The following is a 22657-nucleotide window of genomic DNA, read 5'->3' as shown; positions in this document are numbered from 1 at the left end:
CGTATTGCCCTTATATCAATAATTTCTAAAGCCATGAAAGTTCTTGTAAATTCAAATTATCCGGCTCCTGATAGGTTGTGACCGAGTTTAGGATTGTCAGTATATTTTTCTGGATGTCATACCATTGTTGATTTTCCTAGCAATGACATGCAGCTCTTTGTTTAATATTACACTGAACCTCATCAAAGGCTTTGACATGGTCTGGCCCTGTACATAAAGTTGTCATTGCAACTTTACCCCTTAGGACAGTTCTGCTGTAACCCAACAGTTGTGTTCCTCTGCAATCGTGCGCTATAGAAAATTGTGCTGTAGATGATTGCTAATAGAAAATCACTATTCCCATTCAGTAGAAAGTTTGTGGTATCCAAACAACATCCACAATTCGTCAATCACATTATAGCCAATTTGCGCTGACGAAACACATGTTGTAGCAGCATGACTTGTAATTTCAAAATTGTGTCATATGCTGTAATACACTCCTGAGCTGTGAAACGTGGTCTCTCCTTAATGATAAAACACACGCAACATCAGGTTATAATCCAACAGGATTGTTTGGAAGTACAAGCTTTTGGAGTACTGCTCCGTTGTCAGGTAGCTAGTAGTGAACTGTCTGACAAAGAAGCAGTGCTCCGAAAGCTAGTGCTTCCAAATAAACCTATTGGACTATAACCTGGTGTTGCGTGATTTTTAACTTTGTCCACCCCAGTCCAACACTAGCACCTCTGCATCTCCCTAATGCCTTTGTGCTTTCTTCATTTGTTCTCTCCAGATCCCTTGCACTAAAGCTATAATTGTTCCAGGTGCTTTGTTTATTCCCATTGTATTTATTTGGTTCTGTCCAAGCTTAAAACTGTTTTTACCCATTGATATTATTGTGATTTCCTCTATGTTAGTACACATAAAAGATGCCACAGGGAGTCTGCTATCTGGAAGTTTATTAACAAATGACCACGTACACTAATGTAACATCTCGGACTGCGTATACAGTCTGGGTTATATGCTGATTTCTACTACTGTTACAATGTGGAACGACATTGCCAGAACCAACAGGCTATTAAATACTGGTAACTGACCACCAATGGCTAACTGAAAGCAACACAGACGTTGTTCATTGTAAAAGCCTGTGGTTTTTTTGACTTGGTTAATGCATTTTAAAAGTGCTTGTTCTTTTGTAGAAACCTTTACAATTACCGATCAGAATAGCCAACAAAAATAAATTGGTATGTATCTTGTTTTGAAAGATTTGGCAAAAGATAGAGGATCCTGATTGGAAGCCTGAAACCTACTTGGATCTGGAAGACCTACCGTGCATACTTATCTTATCTGGTGCCGATCCTTATGGAGAATCCTTTCCACGGTAAGCAACGTTTTTTTTTAAAAGAAGATTTGATTATTATTACCTGCTAAAACTTCTCTCTAGAGCAGTAAAGATATAGCCAAACATTGGAAGTTATTCCAAATGACCATGTTTGTAAGTGTTTTGTTGGCTGCTTGTTATTTTGCGAAAAGATAACTATCCATCGGGGTGGGAACTGAGGAACATGCAAATGAGTTGAAAGTTGGTAGTCTTTCCACGCTTGAGCTATAGTCTGACAAGGAGGAAGTGAGGACTGCAGATGCTGGAGATCAGAGTCGAGAGTGTAGAGCTGGAAAAGCACAGCAGGCCAGGCAACATCCGAGGAGCAGGAGAATCCCAACTATAGTCTGACTCTTTGGGTTCCAAATTTACTGAGTTAGTTCACCAAAAACCTGTGAGCACCCTATTTATAACTTGTGTTGAATTCAAAGGAAAGGCATCCTTTTGCAATCCATTTGAATGTTTGGCTAGCATGCTCTGCTTATGTTTTGACCTGAAAATAGCCACTAACCATCTGCCAGGCAAAAGTGAGGACTGCAGATGCTGGAGATTAGAGTCGAGAGTGTTGTGCTGGAAAAACACAGCAGGTCAGCTTTTCCAGCACCACACTCTTGACACCAACCATGTACCACTACCAATGGGATCAGTTGTAAGGAATGAGCTTGGTGAGTAGTTATTATGTAAGCCACAAGTTCTCTTTGAGGTAGCTTGTTGGTTACATTTAGCGAGAAGGAAAACGTTTGGGAAATGATTATTAACAACGTACTATGCAAGACCTTAAATCTTGTTTGTACAGGGAAAAAAAGTAATTCAAATAACGTTGACTAGACTACCATCCGAAATAGAGGATGAATCTGGAATAGTCTCATGAGGAATGATTGAACAGGCAAGCTTTGTATCCCCTGACGTTTTGGAAGGCTAACAGATGGCTTAATTGACGTGCAAGGTCCAAAATGGTCTAGACAAGATAGATGTGTTGGAGGGGCTGCTTCCTCTTGTGAGAGAATCCAAAACTGGGCGAGACACTGTTTCAGATTAAAGGGTCATCAAATTAAAACAGAGATAAGGAGAAATTTTTCTTAGAGGTTTATGATTCTTTGGAAATCTCTTTCTCAAAGGGCAGTGGAAGTAATGTCTTTGAGTAATTTTAAGGCAGAGGTCAAGAGCTTCTTTATAAACAAATGGAGGGAGTCGATCAAAAGTAGATGGGAATGTGAGATTAAGCTTGTAAGCAGATCAGCCATGATCTTATAGGATGATTGATCAGATACAAGGGACTGAGTGGCCTACTTCTGCTACCAATATGCCTGAGCGTATATGTAGCTGTTCAATTTGAGCCAAATTTTAACATTTCAAATGAGGCCTACTGGTTAGCACTGTTGCCTCACAGCGCCAAAGACACCGGTTTGATTCCAGTCTCGGGCGACAGTCTGTGTGGCGTTTAAGCATTCTCTCTGTCTGCATGAGTTTCCTCCGATTTCCTTCCACAGCCCTCAGATGTAGCAAAGTAAATCTTAGCAGGACTTAAACACTTAATGGTAAGGTCCTAAGGAGTGTTACTGAACAAAGAAACCTTGGAGTGCAGGTTCATAGCTCCATGAAAGTAGAATTGTAGGTAGATAGGATAGTGAAGAAGGTGTTTGGTATGCTTTCCTTTATTGGTCAGAGTACTGAATACAGAAGTTGTGAGGTCATGTTGCGGCTGTACTGTACATTGCTTAGGCACTATCGGAAGGATATTGTGAAACTTGAAAGGGTTCAGAAAAGATTTTAAAGGATGTTACCAAGGTTTGAGGATTTGAGCTATAGGGAGAGGCTGAACAGGCTGGGGCTGTTTTCCCTGGAGTGTCGGAGGCTGAGGGGTGACCTTATCGAGGTTTATAAAATCATGAGGGGCATGGAGAGGATAAGTAAAGTCTTTTCCCTGGAATCGGGGAGACCAGAACTAGAGGTCATAGGTTTAGAGTGAGAGGGAAAGATATAAAAGAGACCTAAGGGGCAACTTTTTCATGCAGAGGGTGGTACGTGTATGGAATGGGCTGCCAGAGAAAGTGGTGGAGGCTGGTACAATTGCAACATTTAAAAGGCATCTGGATGGGTATATGAATAGGAAGGGTTTGGAGGGATATGGGCCGGGCGCTGGCAGGTGGGACGAGATTGAGTTGGGATATCTGGTCGGCATGGACGATTTGGATCGGAAGGTCTGTTTCTGAGCTGTCCATCTCTATGACTGTCTGACTCTATGTGCTGGTTAGGTAGATTGGCCATGCTGAATTGCCCAAAGTGTGCAAGCTAGACAGGTTAACTATGGTTAATGAGGGGTTATAGGGGTAGGTGGGATGCTCTTCAAAGGGTCAGTGCACACTTAGGAATTCTGTGATTGAGTTTGGTTTTAGTTGAGCTGCCTCATCTTTTAAACAAAGATGTCTTCAAGCAGACAATAAACAACTTAAAAAAAAACACAAAGCTATTCTCGCAAATCATTTTTGAACTGTTGAGATAAAAGCATTGGGAATAATAACAAATTCATCAGGAATTTCTTGTAAAAACTCTCAGCATTCCTTTCTGGCAGTTACATTGTTTTTTTAAAATCCAAAATGCAGCTGCCAACACTGTAGTTTTGCAAGGGTCCGATGGCAGCTGAGATATGGATTTATTTCTGATTCTCTGCAGCAGTTTGGTAAAATTACTTCCCTGGCCACTTAACAGGACAGTTAAGAGTCAGTCACATTGTTGCAGTGATAATTCCTTCTTGAAAAGATGTGGAGATTTTATGAATATCTCAAGTTCATTAATTCGAGCTCTTTATTCTTGAAATATCTATGTAATTTTTAAAATGACAATATGAAGAATGTTTGTAAGATCCCAGGTGCTCTATTCTCACTAGCATAGCCTTCTTGCGAAGAAATTGTGAGAATTTAATCTGCATTGCAAGAGAGAAATAACATTCCCACTCATTGCTGTGCAAATTGCTGTGGAGATGATGGTTAAAATTTTAAATGACTTCATCATTGGCATAGCACATATAGAAGTCAAGCCACAGATCCTCACTCTGTTCCCTCTAACCATTTTTAGACTTAAAATGATTGTAACCCAATCAAGTCACAATGTTGTTCTTACCTTTGTTAAATTTACCATTTTAATTTATGTTTCACCATTTCCGGTCCAAGAAAGCCTGGCTAACTTATGTAATTGATGAGAAACATGTCAGAATAGTCACAGTCAGAAATTTGGCCCATTGTGTCTCTAACTCAGCTACCCCTTCCTCTGACCCTTTCTTTGTAATCTTGGGGCTGATGCAATTCTCTTTTGAAAACCACAGTTGAATCTGCCTTCATCAATTGGATAAGTAACACATTCCAGCTCCTAACCACTGACTGCATAAAATTCAGCTTCATGTCAATGTTGGCTGTTTGCCGATCACTTTAAATCCATGACCTCTGGTTTTCAACCCTTCTGCGATGAAAATAATTTGTGTCTACCAACTTTGAATGGACCCCTTGAGATTTGATATCAATTCCTAACATCTTCTGTAAGGAATACAATTTGATGTTCTCCAATATATCCACAACCAATGTCATACACCCCAAGAGACATTGCCTTCGGTCTTTTCTGTGTCTTCTCTTAAACCTTCAAATCGTTCCTAAAGTGTAGCGTTCTGAATTTGATTTTCAGCTTAGACTGAATCATTGTTTTGTAAAGATTTACCATTACTTCCTTGCTTTGTACTCTGTGCCTCCATGTATAGGTAAGATCGTGCCCTCAATTGTTATTGCTTTGCTGATGTGGGCATCTAATTGGGTATGGGGGTGTTGGGTAGGGGGTGGATGGCCCCACCATCTTCAAACCCTATTAAGTCCAGGGCAGTTAATGCACACGTAAGGGCCACATCCCACAGCCATGTATTAATCTAATCGAAGCATTGCCATTCCAAGATCAGGGTTTCCTGCTACTTCAATACCCACTTTGTGCCACCTGTCAGCAGAATGGGGAAAATCCTGCTGAGAACCACCACCCACCCTTATTGTAGACCCTGCCCTCTGAATCCCCATTCCTAATGAAGGACTCCTGCCCAAAACGTCAATTCTCCTGCTCCTCGGATGCTGCATGACCTGCTTTTCCAGCACCACACACTCTCGAAAATTAAAAATCACACAACGCCAGGTTATAGTCCTACAGGTTTATTTAGAGACACCAGCTTTCGAAGCACTGCTTCTTCATCAGGTGGTTGTGGAGCAGAATCATATGACACAGAATTTATATCAACAGGATTGCTGTGTCATTAGAATGTAATATTAAACAAATTTAGTTTGAGTCTTTCATCTTTTAGAGTGATCGTGTTAGTTTCAGTCCCTTCATATGTAAATCCCAGAACTTTTTTAAAGTTACATTCTCAAGATAGCTTTTAGCAATAAGTGCCATCTCAGCTCAGGTAATGTACTGAAGGTCTGAAATTAAAATCTGTCTGTGTGGGTTTGAGTGTGGGGGGTGTATGTGTGAGCATATGAGAGACAACTTTTGTATGAGAGAGGGTGTGTGTGTGTGTGTGTGAGAGACAGTGCAGTCGGGTCGCCTGTAGTGTGACATGAACCCAAGGTCCTCGCCTTGGGTTCAGGCCATCCTCATAGGTACCAAACTTGGCTATCAGCCTCTGCTCGGCCACTTTACATTGTTGCCTATTCTGAAGTCCGCCTTAGAGGATGGTCACCCGAGGGTCTGAGGCCGAATGTCCCTGACCACTGACTACTGTCTGACTGGGAGGGAACAGCCCCATCTTGTGATTATTGTGCGGTGTCCACTCATGCCATAAATGCTGTCGGATGCGAATCCTATCAGATCGAGTGGATCAGTTGGAGAAACAGATAGAAGCGATGAGGAATTTGCAACAGCAACAGTATGTGATGGATGGCAATTATAGGAAGGAGGGAAGTCTCAGATACAGTCACATAGATGGGTTAACTCCAGGAAGGGTAAGAGAAGTAGGCAGCTAGTGCAGGAGACTTTTGTGGATGTACCCATTTCAAACAGGTATGCTGTTTTGGAAAATGTAGGGGGTGATAGATTCTCAGGGGAACATAGCAGGAACAGCCAAGTTTCTGGTATTGAGACTGGCTCTAATGCAACGAGGGGTACGTCGGCTTCAAAGAGATCAATTGTGTTAGGGGATTCTGTAATCAGAGGTACAGACAGATGTGTTGTTTCCCTGGTGCCAGGATGGTGTGTTGTTTCCCTGGTGCCAGGATCAAGGATGTCTCAGAGAGGGTGCAGAATGTTCTCACGGGGAAAAGGAGCCAGCAGGAGGTCATTGTCCACATTGGAACCAATGACATTGGAAGGGAAAAGGTTGAGACTCTGAAGGGAGATTACAGAGAGTTCGGCAGAAATTTAAAAAGGAGGTCCTCAAGGGTAGTAATATCTGGATTACTCCCAGTGCTATGAGCTAGTGAGGGCAGGAATAGGAGGATAGAGCAGATGAATGCATGGCTGAGGAGCTGGTGTATGGGAGAAGGATTCACATTTTTGGATCATTGGAATCTCTTTTGGGGTAGAAGTGACCTGTACAAGAAGGACGTATTGCACCTAAATTGGAAGGGGACTAATATACTGGCAGGGAAATTTGCTGGAACTGCTCGGGAGGATTTAAACTAGTAAGGTAGGGGGTGGGTGGGACCCAGGGAGATAGTGAGGAAAGAGATCGATCTGAGACGGGTACAGTTGAGAATAGAAGTGAGTCAAACAGTCAGGGCAGGCAGGAACAAGGTAGGACTAATAAATTAAACTGCATTTATTTCAATGCAAGGGGCCTAACAGGGAAGGCAGATGAACTCAGGGCATGGTTAGGAACATGGGACTGGGATATCACAACAATTACAGAAACATGGCTCAGGATGGGCAGGACTGGCAGCTTAATGTTCCAGGATACAAATGCGACAGGAAAGATAGAAAGGGAGCAAAAGAGGAGGGCGAGTGGCATTTTTGATAAGACAGCTGTGCTGAGGGAGGATATTCCCGGAAATACATCCAGGGAAGTTATTTGGGTGGAACTGACAAATAAAAAAAGGGATGATCACCTTATTGGGATTGTATTATAGATCCGCGAATAGTCAGAGGGAAATTGAGAAACAAACTTGTAAGGAGATCTCAGCTATCTGTAAGAATAATAGGGTAGTTATGGTAGGGGATTTTAACTTTCCAAACATTGACTGGGACTACCATAGTGTTAAAGGTTTAGATGGAGAGGAATTTCTTAAGTGTGTACAAGATAATTTTCTGATTCAGTATGTGGATGTATCTACTAGAGAAAGTACAAAACTTGACCTACTTTTGGGAAATAAGGCAGGGCAGGTGACTGAGGTGTCAGTCGGGGAGCACTTTGGGGCCAGCGACCACAATTCTATTCGTTTTAAAATAATGATGGAAAAGGATAGACCAGATCTAAAAGTTGAAGTTCTAAATTGGAGAAAGGCCGATTTTGATGGTGTTAGGCAAGGACTTTAGAAAGCTGATTGGAGGCAGATGTTTGCAGGTAAAGGGTCGGCTGGAAAATGGGAAGCCTTCAGAAATGAGATAACAAGAATCCAGAGAAAGTATACTCCCGTCAGTGTGAAAGGGAAGGCTGGAAGATGTAGGGAATGCTGGATGACTAAAGAAATTGAAGGTTTGGTTAAGAAAAAGAAGGAATCACATGTCAGGTATAGACAGGATAGATCGAGTGAATCCTTAGAAGAGTATAAAGGCAGTAGGAGTATACTTAAGAGAGAAATCAGGAGGGCAAAACGGGGACATGAGATAGCTTTGGCAAATAAAATTAAGGAGAATCCAAAGGGTTTTTACAAATATATTAAGGACAAATGGTAACTAGGGAGAGAATAGGGCCCCTCAAAGATCAGCAAGGCGGCCTTTGTGTGGAGCCACAGAAAATGGGGGAGATACTAAACAAGTATTTGGCATCAGTGTTTACTGTGGAAAAGGATATGGAAGATATAGACTGTAGGGAAATAGATGGTGATATCTTGCAAAATGTCCAGATTACAGAGGAGGAAATGCTGGATGTCTTGAAACGGTTAAAGATGGATAAATCCCCTGGACCTGATCAGGTAAACCCAGAACTCTGTGGGAAGCTAGAGAAGTGATTGCTGGGCCTCTTGCTGAGATATTTGTATCATGATAGTCACAGGTGAGGTGCCGGAAGACTGGAGGTTAGCAAATATGGTACCACTGTTTAAGAAGGGTGGTAAAGACAAGCCAGGGAACGATAGACCAGTGAGCCTGACCTCGGTGTTGGGCAAGTTGTTGGAGGGAATCCTGAGAGACAGGATGTACATGTATTTGGAAAGGCAAGGACTGATTCGGGATAGTCAACATGGCTTTGTGCGTGGGAAATTATGTCTCACAAACTTAATTGAGTTTTTTGAAGAAATAACAAAGAAGATTGATGAGGGCATAGCAGTAGGTGTGATCTATATGGCCTTCAGTAAGGCGTTTGACAAGGTTCCCCATGGGAGACTGATTAGCAAGGTTAGATCTCATGGAATACAGGGAGAACTAGCCAATTGGATACAGAACTGGCTCAAAGGTAGAAGACAGAGGATGGTGGTGGAGGGTTGTTTTTCAGACTGGAGGCCTGTGACCATTGGAGTGCCACAAGGATCAGTGCTGGGCCCTCTACTTTTTGTCATTTACATAATTGATTTGGATGCAGGCATAAGAGGTACAGTTAGTAAGTTTGCAGATGACACCAAAATTGGAGGTGTAGTGGACAGCAAAGGGGGTTACCTCAGATTACAAGAGGATCTTTATCAGATGGGCCAATGGGCTGAGAAGTGGCAGATGGAATTTAATTCAGATAAATGCGAGTTGCTGCATTTTGGGAAAGCAAATCTTAGTAGGACTTCTAGACTTAATGGTAAGGTCCTAGGGAGTGTTGCTGAACAAAGAGACCTTGAAGTGCAGGTTCATAGCTCCTTGAAAGTGGAGTCACAGGTAGATAGGATAGTGAAGAAGGCGTTTGGTATGCTTTCCTTTATTGGTCAGAGTATTGAGTACAGGAGTTGGGAGGTCATGTTGCAGCTATACAGGACATTGGTTAGGCCACTGTTGGAATATTGTTTGCAATTCTGGTCTCCTTCCTATCGGAAAGATGTTGTGAAACCTGAAAGGGTTCAGAAAAGATTTACAAGGATGTTGCCAGGGTTGGAGGATCTGAGCTACAGGGAGAGGCTGAACAGACTGGGGCTGTTTTCCCTGAAGTGTCGGAGGCTGAGGGGTGACCTTATCGTGGTTTACAAATTTATGAGGGGCATGGATAGGATAAATAGACAAATTCCTTTACCTGGGATCGGAGAGTCCAGAACTAGAGGACATAGGTTTAGGATGAGAGGGGAAAGATATAAAAGAGACCTAAGGGGCAACTTATTCACGCAGAGGTTGGTACGTGTATGGAATGAGCTGCCAGAGGATGTGGTGGAGGCTGGTACAATTGCAACATTTAAGAGGCATTTGGATGGGTATATGAATAGGAAGGGTTTGGAGGGATATGGACCGGGTGCTGGCAGGTGGGCCTACATTGGGTTGTGATATCTGGTCGGCATGGACAGGTTGGACCGATGGGTCTGTTTCCATGCTGTACATCTCTATGACTTTATCTGTTGCCACAGTCTCTTCTCAGTCTCGCCAATGTACCATGCCTCACAGCATCCTTGCTTGCAGCGTATGAGATAGACAACGTTGGCCGAGTCACATTAGTACCTGCCGCGTAGAGTGCCTGATCACGCTAAAAGATGAAAGACTCAAGCTAAATTTGTTTCAGAGATGCTGGTGTTGGACTGGGCTGTACAAAGTTAAAAGTCACACAACACCAGGTTATAGTCCAACAGGTTAAAAATTTCTTGGTGTGCATGTAAGTGGTGTAGTTGGACCTGTTGGACTATAACCTGGCGTTGATCTTCTAGGAGAAAGTGAGGACTGCATATGCTGGAAATCAGAGCTGAAAATGTGTTGCTGGAAAAATGCAGCAGGTCAGGCAGCATCCAAGGAGCAGGAGAATCGACGTTTTGGGCATGAGCCCTTCTTCAGGAAGGTGTTGTGTGACTTTTAAATTTGTTTAATGTTACGTTACAATGACACTGCCATCCTGTTGCTATAAATTCTGTGTCGTATGATTCTGCCCCACAACCACTTGATGAAGAAGCAGCGCTGAGAAAGCTAGTGCCTCCAACCGGTTGGACTGTAACCTGGTGGCGTATGATTTTTAACTTGCCTCGACTGACCTCAATTCCATCTTGGAGGGCTCAGGCGTGTGTGATACCAGCAGCAGCCACTGCCTCCCCAGTGGCGCTGCTGAGTATAGAAGATGAAGCCTGATGGTATCTGACCTCTGACCCCAGAGTACTTGATTTCAGGAAAGGCCCACTACTGACATGTTAAGTGCCTGAATAGCACGAGGTATGGTGGCCTGTTCATTCATCCAGTCTGTCTATAACCCCTTGAAGTTTATCACTGTCATCCTGTAGTTCACAATATGTTTCCAGAAGTTTTGGAATTGTACCCTACAAGTCTAGCCTATTAACCCAGAGCACAGTGTCGAAAGGAACCTCACAGTGTACATTCATGCCATCTGACAAACAACTGTTCTTACACGTTGTGTCCTGTCATTCAGGCAACTTTGTATCCATATTTTCATTGTCCTTGTATTCATTGGGCATCTATTTTGCTGGCAAGCTAGTTAGTTGCAATTCATCGAAAGCCTTTTGTAAATCCATAGATGCCTTAGACAGCAACTTTCAAATCCATGACCATTACCATCTGGAAAGACAAGGGCTGGAGATATGTGGGAATACCACCACCAATTTCACTTCCAAACAACTCACTGTCCTGACTTCGAAATATATCGCCATTCCTTCACTGCTGCTGGGTCAAATCCTGGAATTCCCTCCCAAAGGGCATTGTGGCAACTCACACACTGCAGTGGGTCATAAGACAGCTCACCATTACCTTCTGAAGGGCAACTAGGGATCAGCAATAAATGCTTGCCCAGCCAGCGACACCCATGTCCCAGGAGTGAATAAAAAATACTTGCAAATAGCTGAATACAAAATCGTCTAGTCTCCATAGCAATCAGGAAGTTGTTCAAATATGATTCTTTTGAAAAAAAAGCTCTTCCTTGAGATATGTAATATATATTGTAAATTGAAGCATGTTGATTAATCCAGTTGAAGATGGATTTATTCAGGAGAATAGCATTTTGAAACAGTGTCTAGTCCATTGTCTGTGAGGACTGTAATCTGATTTTTAAAAACTTAAAGTGACTTTGCTCCAACATAATGGTAAATGGTTTCTGTTAGAGTCAAGTGTTTTTTTGTCAATTAAAAGTTATATTTAAAAGCCATAAAAGCATGTCTTGGTGTTCATTTGCCTCAAAAATACAAGTTATTTTTTAGAGTTTCATCTGGAGTCTAAAGTAGGTCTAGTTAGCAGTATTTCCCAGAGGTGATTCATTCGAGGTGGGGATTTAGTGGGATGCCAGTTCTTAGTGTGAACGCTTTTAAAACAAGAATGAAAGATTGTGGAAAAGCTCAATTTGTACAAGATAGAATTTGCATTTGAACAGAAGTATTTCACTGCAGCTTGTGAAGAATATAAAAAGCAATCCACCTTTCATGGGGTTTCACAGTTGCGACATATAAGTAGTCCCCAAGCACACATTGCTACCCTGCAACCGCGCATTCAGGCAGGATAATGTGGCTCAGTGGCAGTTTCCCAGAATGAGCTAGGCAAGAAATTTTTGTTTCAATCTTTTGCCATTTTACTCAAACGAAAGTGTGTGCTCTACACAAGGTTCATAATCTGCATGGAAGACGGTTCTAGCAACATTTCTCTGTTCCCGTTTATGAGCTACATTTCTCCGTGTGGCTGGAGCAGATTTATCTAAATGAGAATGTAGTAAGTTTGCAGATGACTCCAAAATTGGTGTCATTGTGGACAATGAAGAACATTTTCTAAGATTACAAAGAGATCTTAATCAAATGGGTCAATGGGCTGAAAAATGGCAGATGGAGTTCAACTGGATATATGTGAGGTATTGTATTTTGTTGCAATAGAGCTTATACAATTAATGGCAGGGCATTGGGTAGTATTGTGAAACAGAGGAAGCTAGAGGTGCAGGTACATAATTCGTTAAAGTTTGCATCACAGATAGACAGGGTGGTTAAAAAGGATTTGGCATGCTTGCCTTCATTGCTCAGTCCTTTGAGTATAGGAGTTAGGAAGTCATGTTGAGGATATTGATGAGGTCTCTTCTATGTCCAGTTCTGGTCACTCAGTTATAAGAAAGACATTATTAAGCTGGAGAGGACTCAGAAGAGATTTAACAGGATGTTGCCGGGTATGGAAGGTTTGAGTTATAAAGACAGGTTGGATAGGCTGGGACATTTTGTTTCACTGGAGCGTAGGAGGTTGAGAGGCAACCTTATGGAAGTTTATAAAATAAGTGGTATAGATAGAGCTAATGGTAGTTGACTTTTCTCTAGGACAGGGGATTTCAAGACTGGGGCATTTTTTTTAAGGTGAGAGGAGAAAGATTTAAAAAAGACACAAGGAGCAAATATTTTACATGAGGATGGTTTGTGTGTAGAATGAACTTCCTGAGGAAGTGATGGATATGGGCACAATTACAATGTTTAAAAGACATTTAATAGGAAAAGTTTGGAGGGATATGGACCAGGAGCAGGCAGATGGGACTAGTTTTGTTTGGGATTATGTATGTTGTGAACTGATTGGACTGAGTGTCTGTTTCCGTGATGTATGACTCTGTGTAGGTAGGCTGTTCAAGAGGGTGCCCCAGCAACTGTAATGCCCATTGCACCCTTCCTCAGGGCCAGAGTAAGCATTGGGACACTGTGACAGGTCACATCTACTGCAAATGTACGGCAACAAGCTCAGTGATTTGGGCATGAGCATCAGTGGTATCATAATCAGGGAGGGATCAGCTTTTGAGGTTGGGATTCCTTGATAAGTGGCTCTGATCATTAGCATACTGTCTCATGTGATTCTCTGTGAAGTTTGTCCATCTTACAGCAGAAGAACTTGTGTTCTGATAAGTCAAGGACATTGCAGAGTTCATGTAATGAATGGACTCACCCACTTTCAGCGTTGGAGACTGGTCTGTCTCAGGAAGCTCTGACAGATGGTAACACATCTTCCCTTGCTGGTCCATAACCATCCACTTTTTACATGGTCCCAAAGACTCAGCATCTCAAGTTGGGTAAGCATGACTGGAACTGCTGTCTCCAATGGAGACTAGCCACAGCTGCCTCTATCTATCATTTGCTGCTTCCCTCCTGACCCTTTCATTCAAAAACCACAAAAAGCCCACTGCTGTTTGTGTCTGCACTGGTTGACGATGTATCTTACTTCTGTGACAGTAGTTCCTCCAATTACTTCATTACTCTTCCAGTACCAGCCCTGTGTAGGAGAGAAGGTCAGCTACTTACACCACTTTACCCAGGATTCGGAGATGCCGGTGTTGGACTGGGGTGTACAAAGTTAAAAATCACACAACACCAGGTTATAGTCCAACAGGTTTAATTGGAAGCATACTAGCTTTCGGAGCGCCTGATGAAGGAGCAGCGCTCCCAAAGCTAGTGTGCTTCCAATGAAATGTTTTACCAAGAGGTTACTTCATCATCTCTCTGGGGTCATCCACTGGAAACACCCTCCTATACCCTGGAAGCTGCTGCAAAGTGCATTAATGGGTCATTCAAATCAGCCTCACCATCTCCAACTGACTTCAGTGCTGTGATCATCACATGGTCAGGAATCACCACCTCCATCAATGTTGCCAAGTCAACCACTTCACTCCTGAAGGGGTCCACCTGTGGAGTATTATGTGACCTTTTCTCTTGTACACTTCCTGTCCAGAGGTCTTCCTGCTCAGGCACATGCTGTCCCTTTCATATACTTGTGGCTGACAGCTTGGTTTGAATACAAATAGGTACCCTCTAAATGCAGCTCACTGTTTCTATCCCCTGCCTCCCAATCATGCCTCACATCCATAATAAGATGGATATCTCAGAGACAGCCCACAAAATGCTAACAGTGCACCCCTACCTTCATTGGGGCAGTAATCCAATATAGTTGCCAAATCAGGTGCCATTCAGCTCAAAAAATCCAGTTCTGTGTTTCACATTACTGATCGACCAGAGTTCTTATTCTGAGCTGAGTGCTCTGTTTGTTGTAGAAGTAAATTTGATAATCAGAAAGTTTACTCGACATTACATGAACTGATTTTCTGCTTTCATCTGTGCACAGGTCTGCAAAGTACTATGATTTACGTTTAATAAACTCAACTTGTCTTTTGCGTACTGCTTTGGAACAAGAACTGGGGCTGGCAGCTTGCTATGTCGTTCCTGAAACCTCTGGGCAGACAACGATAGTGAATGATCTCTCTGAGAGTGACCTGGATAAACCAGGCAGTACTGACGATGATGAGGATAGTGTTGCAATTGAAGGTACATCGTTTTGAATCAAACAATCTGACACAAGTACATAAATAGTGTGTGATTTCTGAGACCAGTCGATGAAATCTGATTAGAGTACAATGATTTGATTGTTAAGTGGTCGACACACCCAGCTTTAATCCTTGTTCAGTGCTGAGTTAACTTGAGTAGGCAGGACAGTGTTGAGGAATGTCATAAATAACCTCCCTGTCTCTACTTTTAAAAAAAAAATATATATATATATATATATTTTTAAACTCAGATTTTTCAGTTCCCGAAGCCCAGTACTACCCACAGGAACATGCACAGTTCTGGATGTGTGTTATGTAGGCTTGGCTTTGATGCACCATTATTTAAAAGCAAGTCTCCAAAATGACCCAAAATGACTTTTCGTGAGCCAATGTAGCAGGGAGACCCTGCAGCACTGTATTGTTGGATGTGCTGTTGCTTTTGAGAAGTGCAGGGAAAAATGTAGAGGTGAAGTTTCACCTGCCTTTTATGTTCTGAATCATAACCAGCAAATTCAATTTTATGCAAGTTCCTACTCCCTGTCATGGGTGCAAATTGGTCGTGCTCCCATCTACTTTCTAAAAATATGATTCCCAGAGTGATCAAATACTGTGGTCTGCATGGCTCAGTACAATCGGCATAAAATTTGAAGCCTGAACTCAATGGACAAGCCATGGAATATTGACATTCCATGAAATGTCACATCACAGAGGGAGACCATTCAGCCTGTCATAACTCTGCTAGCTCTTTGAAAGAACAAAAACAGAAATTGCTGGAAAAGCTCAGCAGGTGGGCAGCAGCTGTGGAGAGAAATCAGAGTTAACTTTTTGGATCGAGTGGCCTTTCCTCAGAACATGAAAGAACATGAAGTAGGGTCCACCTAGCCTTTCCCTATATCTTTTTTTTCCCCAAATATTTATACACATTATTTTTCAAAGTAGTCATGCATTAGGGACCATGTATGTTTCTGGAAGGGCATTCCATGTCCTAACTGCTATGAAAAACTGCTTAAATGAAAAACTATCTTCCCCTGTTCTTTTGATCTACAATTTATACTTACCCTGCAACAAGTAGAAGTAATCATTTCCTTATTTACTCCTTATAATTCCGTGTACTCCTTTTAGAATTGTTAAACCTGCTCCACTCCAATTAAAAGGTTAAAAATCACACAACGCCAGGTGATAGTCCAACAGGTTTATTTGGAAGCACTAGCTTTCGGAGCGCTATTCTTTCATCAGATGACACCCTAGTCCAACACCGGCGTCTTCAAACTATCCAATTAAAAGGGCTTTGTTTTATTTAATATTTCCTTCTAACTAAATGTTGTCACCCTAGCATGAATCATGGTGAATTTCCCCTGCAAATTGTTCTTGAGTCTGAACTGATTCCTAAACTAGATTGCCCTGAACTGGGTATAACCCAGTAATTGTAACCTCATCACTCATATCCACATATTAAATTGGTTCAGTGTAATATTAGATGCTTCACCATCTGGTGGTACAGGAATAAGAAAGGAATTTTTGCTGCAGCCTTGGAAGATGCTCAGGAGCAAGTCATTCACTCACCTCCCTCACTAGTCATTGCTGTATGGATTCAAAGGATTAGAGGTAGGGATTCAAGAGTATTGGTTTTAGTTGCAGGCGAATCTAATGACCACCAATCTATGTGAAATGAGATGTACTCCAATGACTCGTGTCACACTGTGACATCTTATTTGTTGTTCTTGTTTTAGTGACAACAGTTGCAGACTCAGGAAAGAACAGTAATAATAAGAGACAGCGTTCCTATTCTAATCAGTCAGCTTCATCTAGATCATCAAAAACATCAAGTAAGAGAAATGCTCTTGAGTTTTGAAGACCAGAATATCAAATCCTGAAAAGCACAATAGTGCAGATTTGGAAATCTGTATCAAAAACCGAACATACTGGAAATGCTCAGCAGGTCTGACAGCATCTATGGAGAGAGAGAAAACCAAAGGCAACATTTCAAATCAACAACCTTTAATCAGAATTAAAGAGAAGGGTAACATTGTGACAGATTTTAAACAGGTTCAGAGTCAGGAAAAGGACAACAGAGAATGCTAAATATTTCCAGAGCTTGCTGGTAATAGAGTCTGTTTCAGATTTCCAGCATCTGCAGTATTTTAAGATTGTATTAGTCTTTAATTCGCTGCTACTTACCCTCCAGGAATGCCCACTCTGCAGTTCTGTCCTTTTCACCGACTGGATTTCTGCCTGGCACATTCACCTTGTTCACTCTTACTGCAACTGTCTTCTCCCCTTCTCCTGTTTGATGAGCTATCTTGTAAAGTTTACTTTCACAGCCACTGCACGTTCCTTAAGCAGCTGTCTCTCACTCCGATTTATTCCAAGTGAACTTCAAATGAAACTCCATCTGATTCAGATCCATTCGTGATTAGGGATACTTCCAAAATATTTGACATCCCTTGAACCACTGCATTTGCTGCATCCTAAAATCCACACGCACAAAGCAATGCATATCCTGTGCTTCTTTATCTCAAAGCTGCCTTGGTCTGTGGTTTGCTTTCAACCTTTGCTTCACCTGACTCTTCAACAGATAAACTCGGAATGTTCCTCTCTCCACAGATTCTGCTCACTGGTGAATATTTCTAACATTTTCAGCTTTTCACTTATTATTTGAGAGATTGCTCAAATTTGCAATGGTTTTTCATTTGACGCAAATTAATTTTTTTTTCCCTGTGGCAAAATTAGGCTTCCTTTGCGACAGTGATCCTTTCTCACCCTCTGGAGCTGAAGATTCTGCAAGACATCCACTGAATGCTGAACCTGTTAATATTGAGGATGGTGGTGGGACCAGAGAGAAACCTAAGCTGAGATCAGACAGCGTACAACAGAAGCCTAATCATGAGGCTCAGTATTCAGAAAAGCATAAAATAAACTTGGATCAAAACGACAACAAAAGCTCACAAAGAATCTCTAAAACCTTTTCCGTCTCTTCGTCTATTCAGACCCCCATTCTGGGACAGATGTCATCCCAGTGCCCAAGGACAAAGGCAGCAAGCCAACCACCAACTGTGTTCCTCCCAAAACTGATCTATGAGATTGTTACCAAAGTGGACAGTTCTGGAGTGGCTAAGTTATCATCCTTTCTCCCACACCATTCAGTTAATTGGGTGACCTCCTTTCATCCTTCATTGGCCAAGATGATGACCTCCACAGAGCAATCCCTGTACTATCGCCAGTGGACCGTGGCTAAACAAAACCATATGGATTTCAACAAAGCACAGAATAGGACTGAGATATTTCATCCGCGTAGACTTCTGCTGAATGGTCCACCACAGGTGAGGGGGAGGAACGGTAACAATAGATTTTAATTTTTTAATGAAGTTTTCAAATACTGGCAGTGAAATTTAAACAAAATTACACACTCATTATATACCTAAATTCAAATAATTGCTCATGTGTCTTCTTAATGTTGACTACAAACTCCTTTGGAGCTATTTATACCATTGATATGCCACAGAGATGCCAAGCTGACTGTAAGTAATGGAGTTAATACATTTTGTACATTTTGGCCATGGTTAAGTTTGAGGTCATAGTGTTGTGTGCAATGTAAATTGCAGATGCAAGTCTTTAAACAACCTGAAATGATAAATAGGAGATGGTCTGTAAGAAGTTGTAGAATTTTGAAATGGATGACTTCCGGTGCCCGAAACGTCGAATCTCCTGTTCCCTGGATGCTGCCTGACCTGCTGTGCTGTTCCAGCAATAAAGTTTCGACTTGAGACTGGCACCTGATAAAGGTAGAAAGAGATTGGACAAAGACACAGTTTAAGTGAGGCTGATCTATAAATGCATATGAATGAGGCACAACAGTGTAGAGAGAAAGAGAGACTGACTGCTGGGTACCTGTGAGAGGAAGCTGTCTCGTGTGTCTCATGGAAGGAACTTAGAGCAGGGTGAGTAGCCCCCCCTGGATTTTCCTACTGTCCAGAGTCACCACCTGCTGCCTGAGTACCCTCAGTGTCTGCACATGTTCAGTATTGCTGCAGTACATGTACAGTCCAGAACCCACACTCGCCCACTAGCAACAGGAGACAGCACCCATCAGTCTGTTTGTGAACATGCTCCTTCTGTTTTGATTGCGAAAGATTTTTCTTTTCATCCATTTCCTATGTAGAGTGACACACTCTACGTAAATTGTGGAACGGCTAAGTATTTGTCACGTTGTTCTGAAAAGTTACTTCACCGCTATGACACCCCAACTGAATTCCAGCTGACAGTTTTGTTTAAAGTTATGTTAAGGAGATTGTGTCAGCAGGAACCAATTTTCCATAGGTACCTAAATTCTAAAGACTGCAGTGATTGGAATGAGGGCCAGGTGGATCTCATTGGCTATGAGATCCCTGATTGGCCCAGGTTAACAGCCCAATCAGGAAGCCCTGGTTGACAGATATAAACAGGTGATAAACTGCTGTCTTTTGTGTACAGCTGTCAATGTTTTTTGTAAACTGTTTTGTAATTTGTTTAATAAAATTATAAACAGGAGATTCAGAGTCTCCTCAGTTTAGGGGACTGACTGTGAAAAAAAAATAAACAGGTGATCCAGAAGGTCTCCTCAGTCTGGAGACTGAGTTGGCTGGTCAGAGCCCATGCACAGTGACTGTAAATAAAGACTGACTTGGTAATGGGATACCAGCCTCTGTGCAGTTATCTCAAAGGCAAAGTCAATTGTTAATGTAGAGCAATGTAAACGGCTGGGGTCTCCTGCTGAACATGGTGAGAAATGACAAGAAAGCACAATAAATGGCTGTACCTACTGCACTTGGACTGTAGCAGCTGAAGAAGGCAGTTCAGCACCACCTTCTCAATGGAAACTAAGGATGGCTAATAAATGCTAGCCCAGCCAGTGAAGCCCATGTCCCATGAGTGAATCAAAAAAAATGCTTCAGCTGTCGAACCACCTTGAGATCATGATGTGAAACCTGGAAAATTAAAACAATGGCATGTTTAGCCTTGAACTGTTGAATGAAGATATGAATGGTTTTGCTTAGTTTAGAGCTAAATGTGTTGTTCATATTTACCAATGGGTTGCAACATTTAACAATGTTTGGTGCAAGCTCTTTTTCTTCCATTACAGAAACAGAATTGATAGTTTGAGAACCAGCAAAACAAGTAGACAATCTGACATTACTGCATCATGATCTGTTGCAAGTGACAGTCTGGTTTGTGGTGTTACCTAGTCTGTGTAGCTATAAGGCAGCAGCAGTGTGGAATAAAGCCCATGAATGTGCATTGATTGCAATGTATCTGTCTTACTGCTGATGTCTACATCATTGGTTGAAAGTGACATCACTCAGCTGATTAGAGTTGGTTAGCTCAGTTAGAGTCATAGAGATGTACAGCATGGAAACAGACCCTTCGGTCCAACCCATCCATGCCGACCAGATATCCCAACCCAATCTAGTCCCACCTGCCAGCACCCGGCCCATATCCCTCCAAACCCTTCCTATTCATATACCCATCCAAATGCCTCTTATATGTTGCAATTGTACCAGCCTCCACCACTTCCTCTGGCAGCTTATTGCATACACGTAGCATCCTCTGCGTAAAAAAAGTTGCCCTTTAGGTCTCTTTTATATCTTTCCCCTCTCGCCCTAAACCAATGCCCTCTAGTTCTGGAATCCCTGACCCCAGGGAAAAGACTTTGCCTATTTACCCTATTCATGGCCCTCATAATTTTGTAAACCTCTATAAGGTCACCCTTCAGCCTCCAACACTCCAGGGAAAACAGCCCCAGTCTGTTCAACCTCTCCCTATAGCTCAAATCCGCCAACCCTGGCAACATCCTTGTAAATCTTTTCTGAACCCTTTCAAGTTTCACAACATCTTTCCGATAGGAAGGAGACCAGAATTGCACGCAATATTCCGACAGTGGCCTAACCAATGTCCTGTACAGCTGCAATATGACCTCCCAACTCCTGTACTCAATACTCTGACCAATAAATGAAAGCATACCAAACGCCTTCTTCACTATCCTATCTACCTGCGACTCCACTTTCAAGGAGTTGCGAGACGCTGGTTTGTGGTGCAAAGTGACACTCCCAGATTAGATTCAATTCCCATACCAGTTCAAGACCCCACAGAGCCCTTACCTTCTCAACTTTGCCACACCTGAGATGTGATCATCCTTGGGTTAAACACGCCATCAGTTGTTTCTCTCTCTCCAATGAAAGCGCAGCCTGTGGGAGCTATCATGACCTTCATTTCAGTTCATTAGATATACAGTTTTATATGAAATGTTTAATGCTTTTATTCATTCATGGGATATGAGGATCACTGGCTGGACCGGCATTTATTGCCCAGAGGGCAGTTAAGTGTCAATCACATTGTTGTGGGTCAGGAGTCACATTTGACCAGAGAGATGGCAGGTTTCTTTCTCTTTTGGGCATTAGTGAACCAGATGGATTTTTCCTGACAATTGGTAATAGTTTTATGCATATCATTAAACTGTTAATTCCAGATTATTATTGTAATATAAGTTCCATCATCTGTGATGGCAGGAATTGAACCCAAGTCCCTAGACCATTACCTGGGTCTCTGGATTAGTAGGTTAGCCCCGATAATACCTCTAGGTTATCGCTTCCCTTTGGTGTTTTGAATAATACACCACAGCATTTGATAGGAATAGGCAAGAAATTACAAGGACATAACTCAAGAGAAGTAGACTTTGAGACAAAAAAAAATGTTTTTGTAGTTACAAGGTCCAAAGTAGACTGAAAAAGCAGCAGGGTACAGAGTCCTGTTGTCTCTTGAAAGATGATGGAGAAAGATGAGGTTGAAGGTGCTGGCTGCAGGCAAGTGATTGCAGGGTTACAATAAATAGATTGTGGTAAAGGAATTACAAATCTACAGGAGGCCTGAATAACAATAGGATGTTTTTGAAAAACCTGATTGAGAGTAAATGGGCTGTAATCCCTGGAACAGGTAGGAAGTCATGGTGACTCACAGGGCCAAGGACCCAGGTTCGATTCCACCCGCGGGTGCACCAGTTTCCTACCACAGTTCATAGATGTGCTAGTTAAGTGGATTGGCCATGCTAAATTATTCATAGTGTCCAGAGATGTGTAGGATAGGTGTGTTAGCCACAGGAAATACAGGGATCGGGTAGGGGAATGGGGTTGGGTGGGGTGCTCTTCAGAGAATCAGTGTGGATCCACTGGGCTAAATGGCCTCTTTCCACATTGTAGGGATTTTATTCCATTCTATAAGTAAGGAAGATGAAATAATTGTTTCACAATGTAGAAATTGGGCAGTTTGGAGATCACTAAGAGAACTAACATTTTTGAAATTAACACTTTGTTGCCCTTTAGCAATTTGAAGAGTCATATCAAACTGGAAACATCAGCTCTGTGTCTGTCTCTCTGTAGATGTTGCCAGACCTGCAGAGTTTCTTCAGCATTTTTCTTTTTATTCCCTTAGTTGATCAACATAATTTTTTCAGTTCGGGGACAATTGGATTTAAGTGTTGATGAGGGTCCAAATATAGAATGGCTTTGGGGGAGAACAAAAATGCCTCGCTTTTACCAGTTTGTTAGAGGAAGTATATTTTGAGGTGGGGGCAAAGCAAAGTGCAAAGATAAAAGCCAGCAATCCAGTGAAAAACAAGAGGATGAGGGAAGGAGATATAGAGAAAGACAATAACAGACTTGTATGTATATGGCACCTTTTGTGATCTCTGGTTACCTCAATGCACTTTACAGTCACCGAAATACTTTTGAAACGTAGTCATTGTTGCAATGTAAGCAATGAGG

At 42.1% G+C, this 22657-nt stretch overlaps 1 protein-coding gene across 4 annotated transcripts in view; it reads left to right on the top strand.

Annotated features, from left to right (window-relative positions):
• The window catches only part of greb1 (growth regulating estrogen receptor binding 1), a 324923-nt gene that overhangs the window by 248441 nt on the left and 53825 nt on the right, over window positions 1-22657 (top strand). For all 4 annotated transcript variants that reach the window (XM_087977669.1, XM_043677653.2, XM_087977663.1 and 1 more), the window contains 4 exons: window positions 1242-1357; window positions 14666-14865; window positions 16595-16690; window positions 17595-18184. In XM_087977669.1, coding sequence (XP_087833795.1) covers window positions 1242-1357; window positions 14666-14865; window positions 16595-16690; window positions 17595-18184 — 1002 coding nt within the window. The remainder of the gene's footprint in view (window positions 1-1241; window positions 1358-14665; window positions 14866-16594; window positions 16691-17594; window positions 18185-22657) is intronic.

The sequence above is a fragment of the Chiloscyllium plagiosum genome, unplaced genomic scaffold (assembly GCF_037043375.1).
Source record: "Chiloscyllium plagiosum isolate Xiang-an unplaced genomic scaffold, Cpla_swu_hap1 HiC_scaffold_3, whole genome shotgun sequence".
NCBI lineage: Eukaryota > Metazoa > Chordata > Chondrichthyes > Orectolobiformes > Hemiscylliidae > Chiloscyllium > Chiloscyllium plagiosum.
This window is presented reverse-complemented; position numbering and strand designations above follow the sequence as displayed.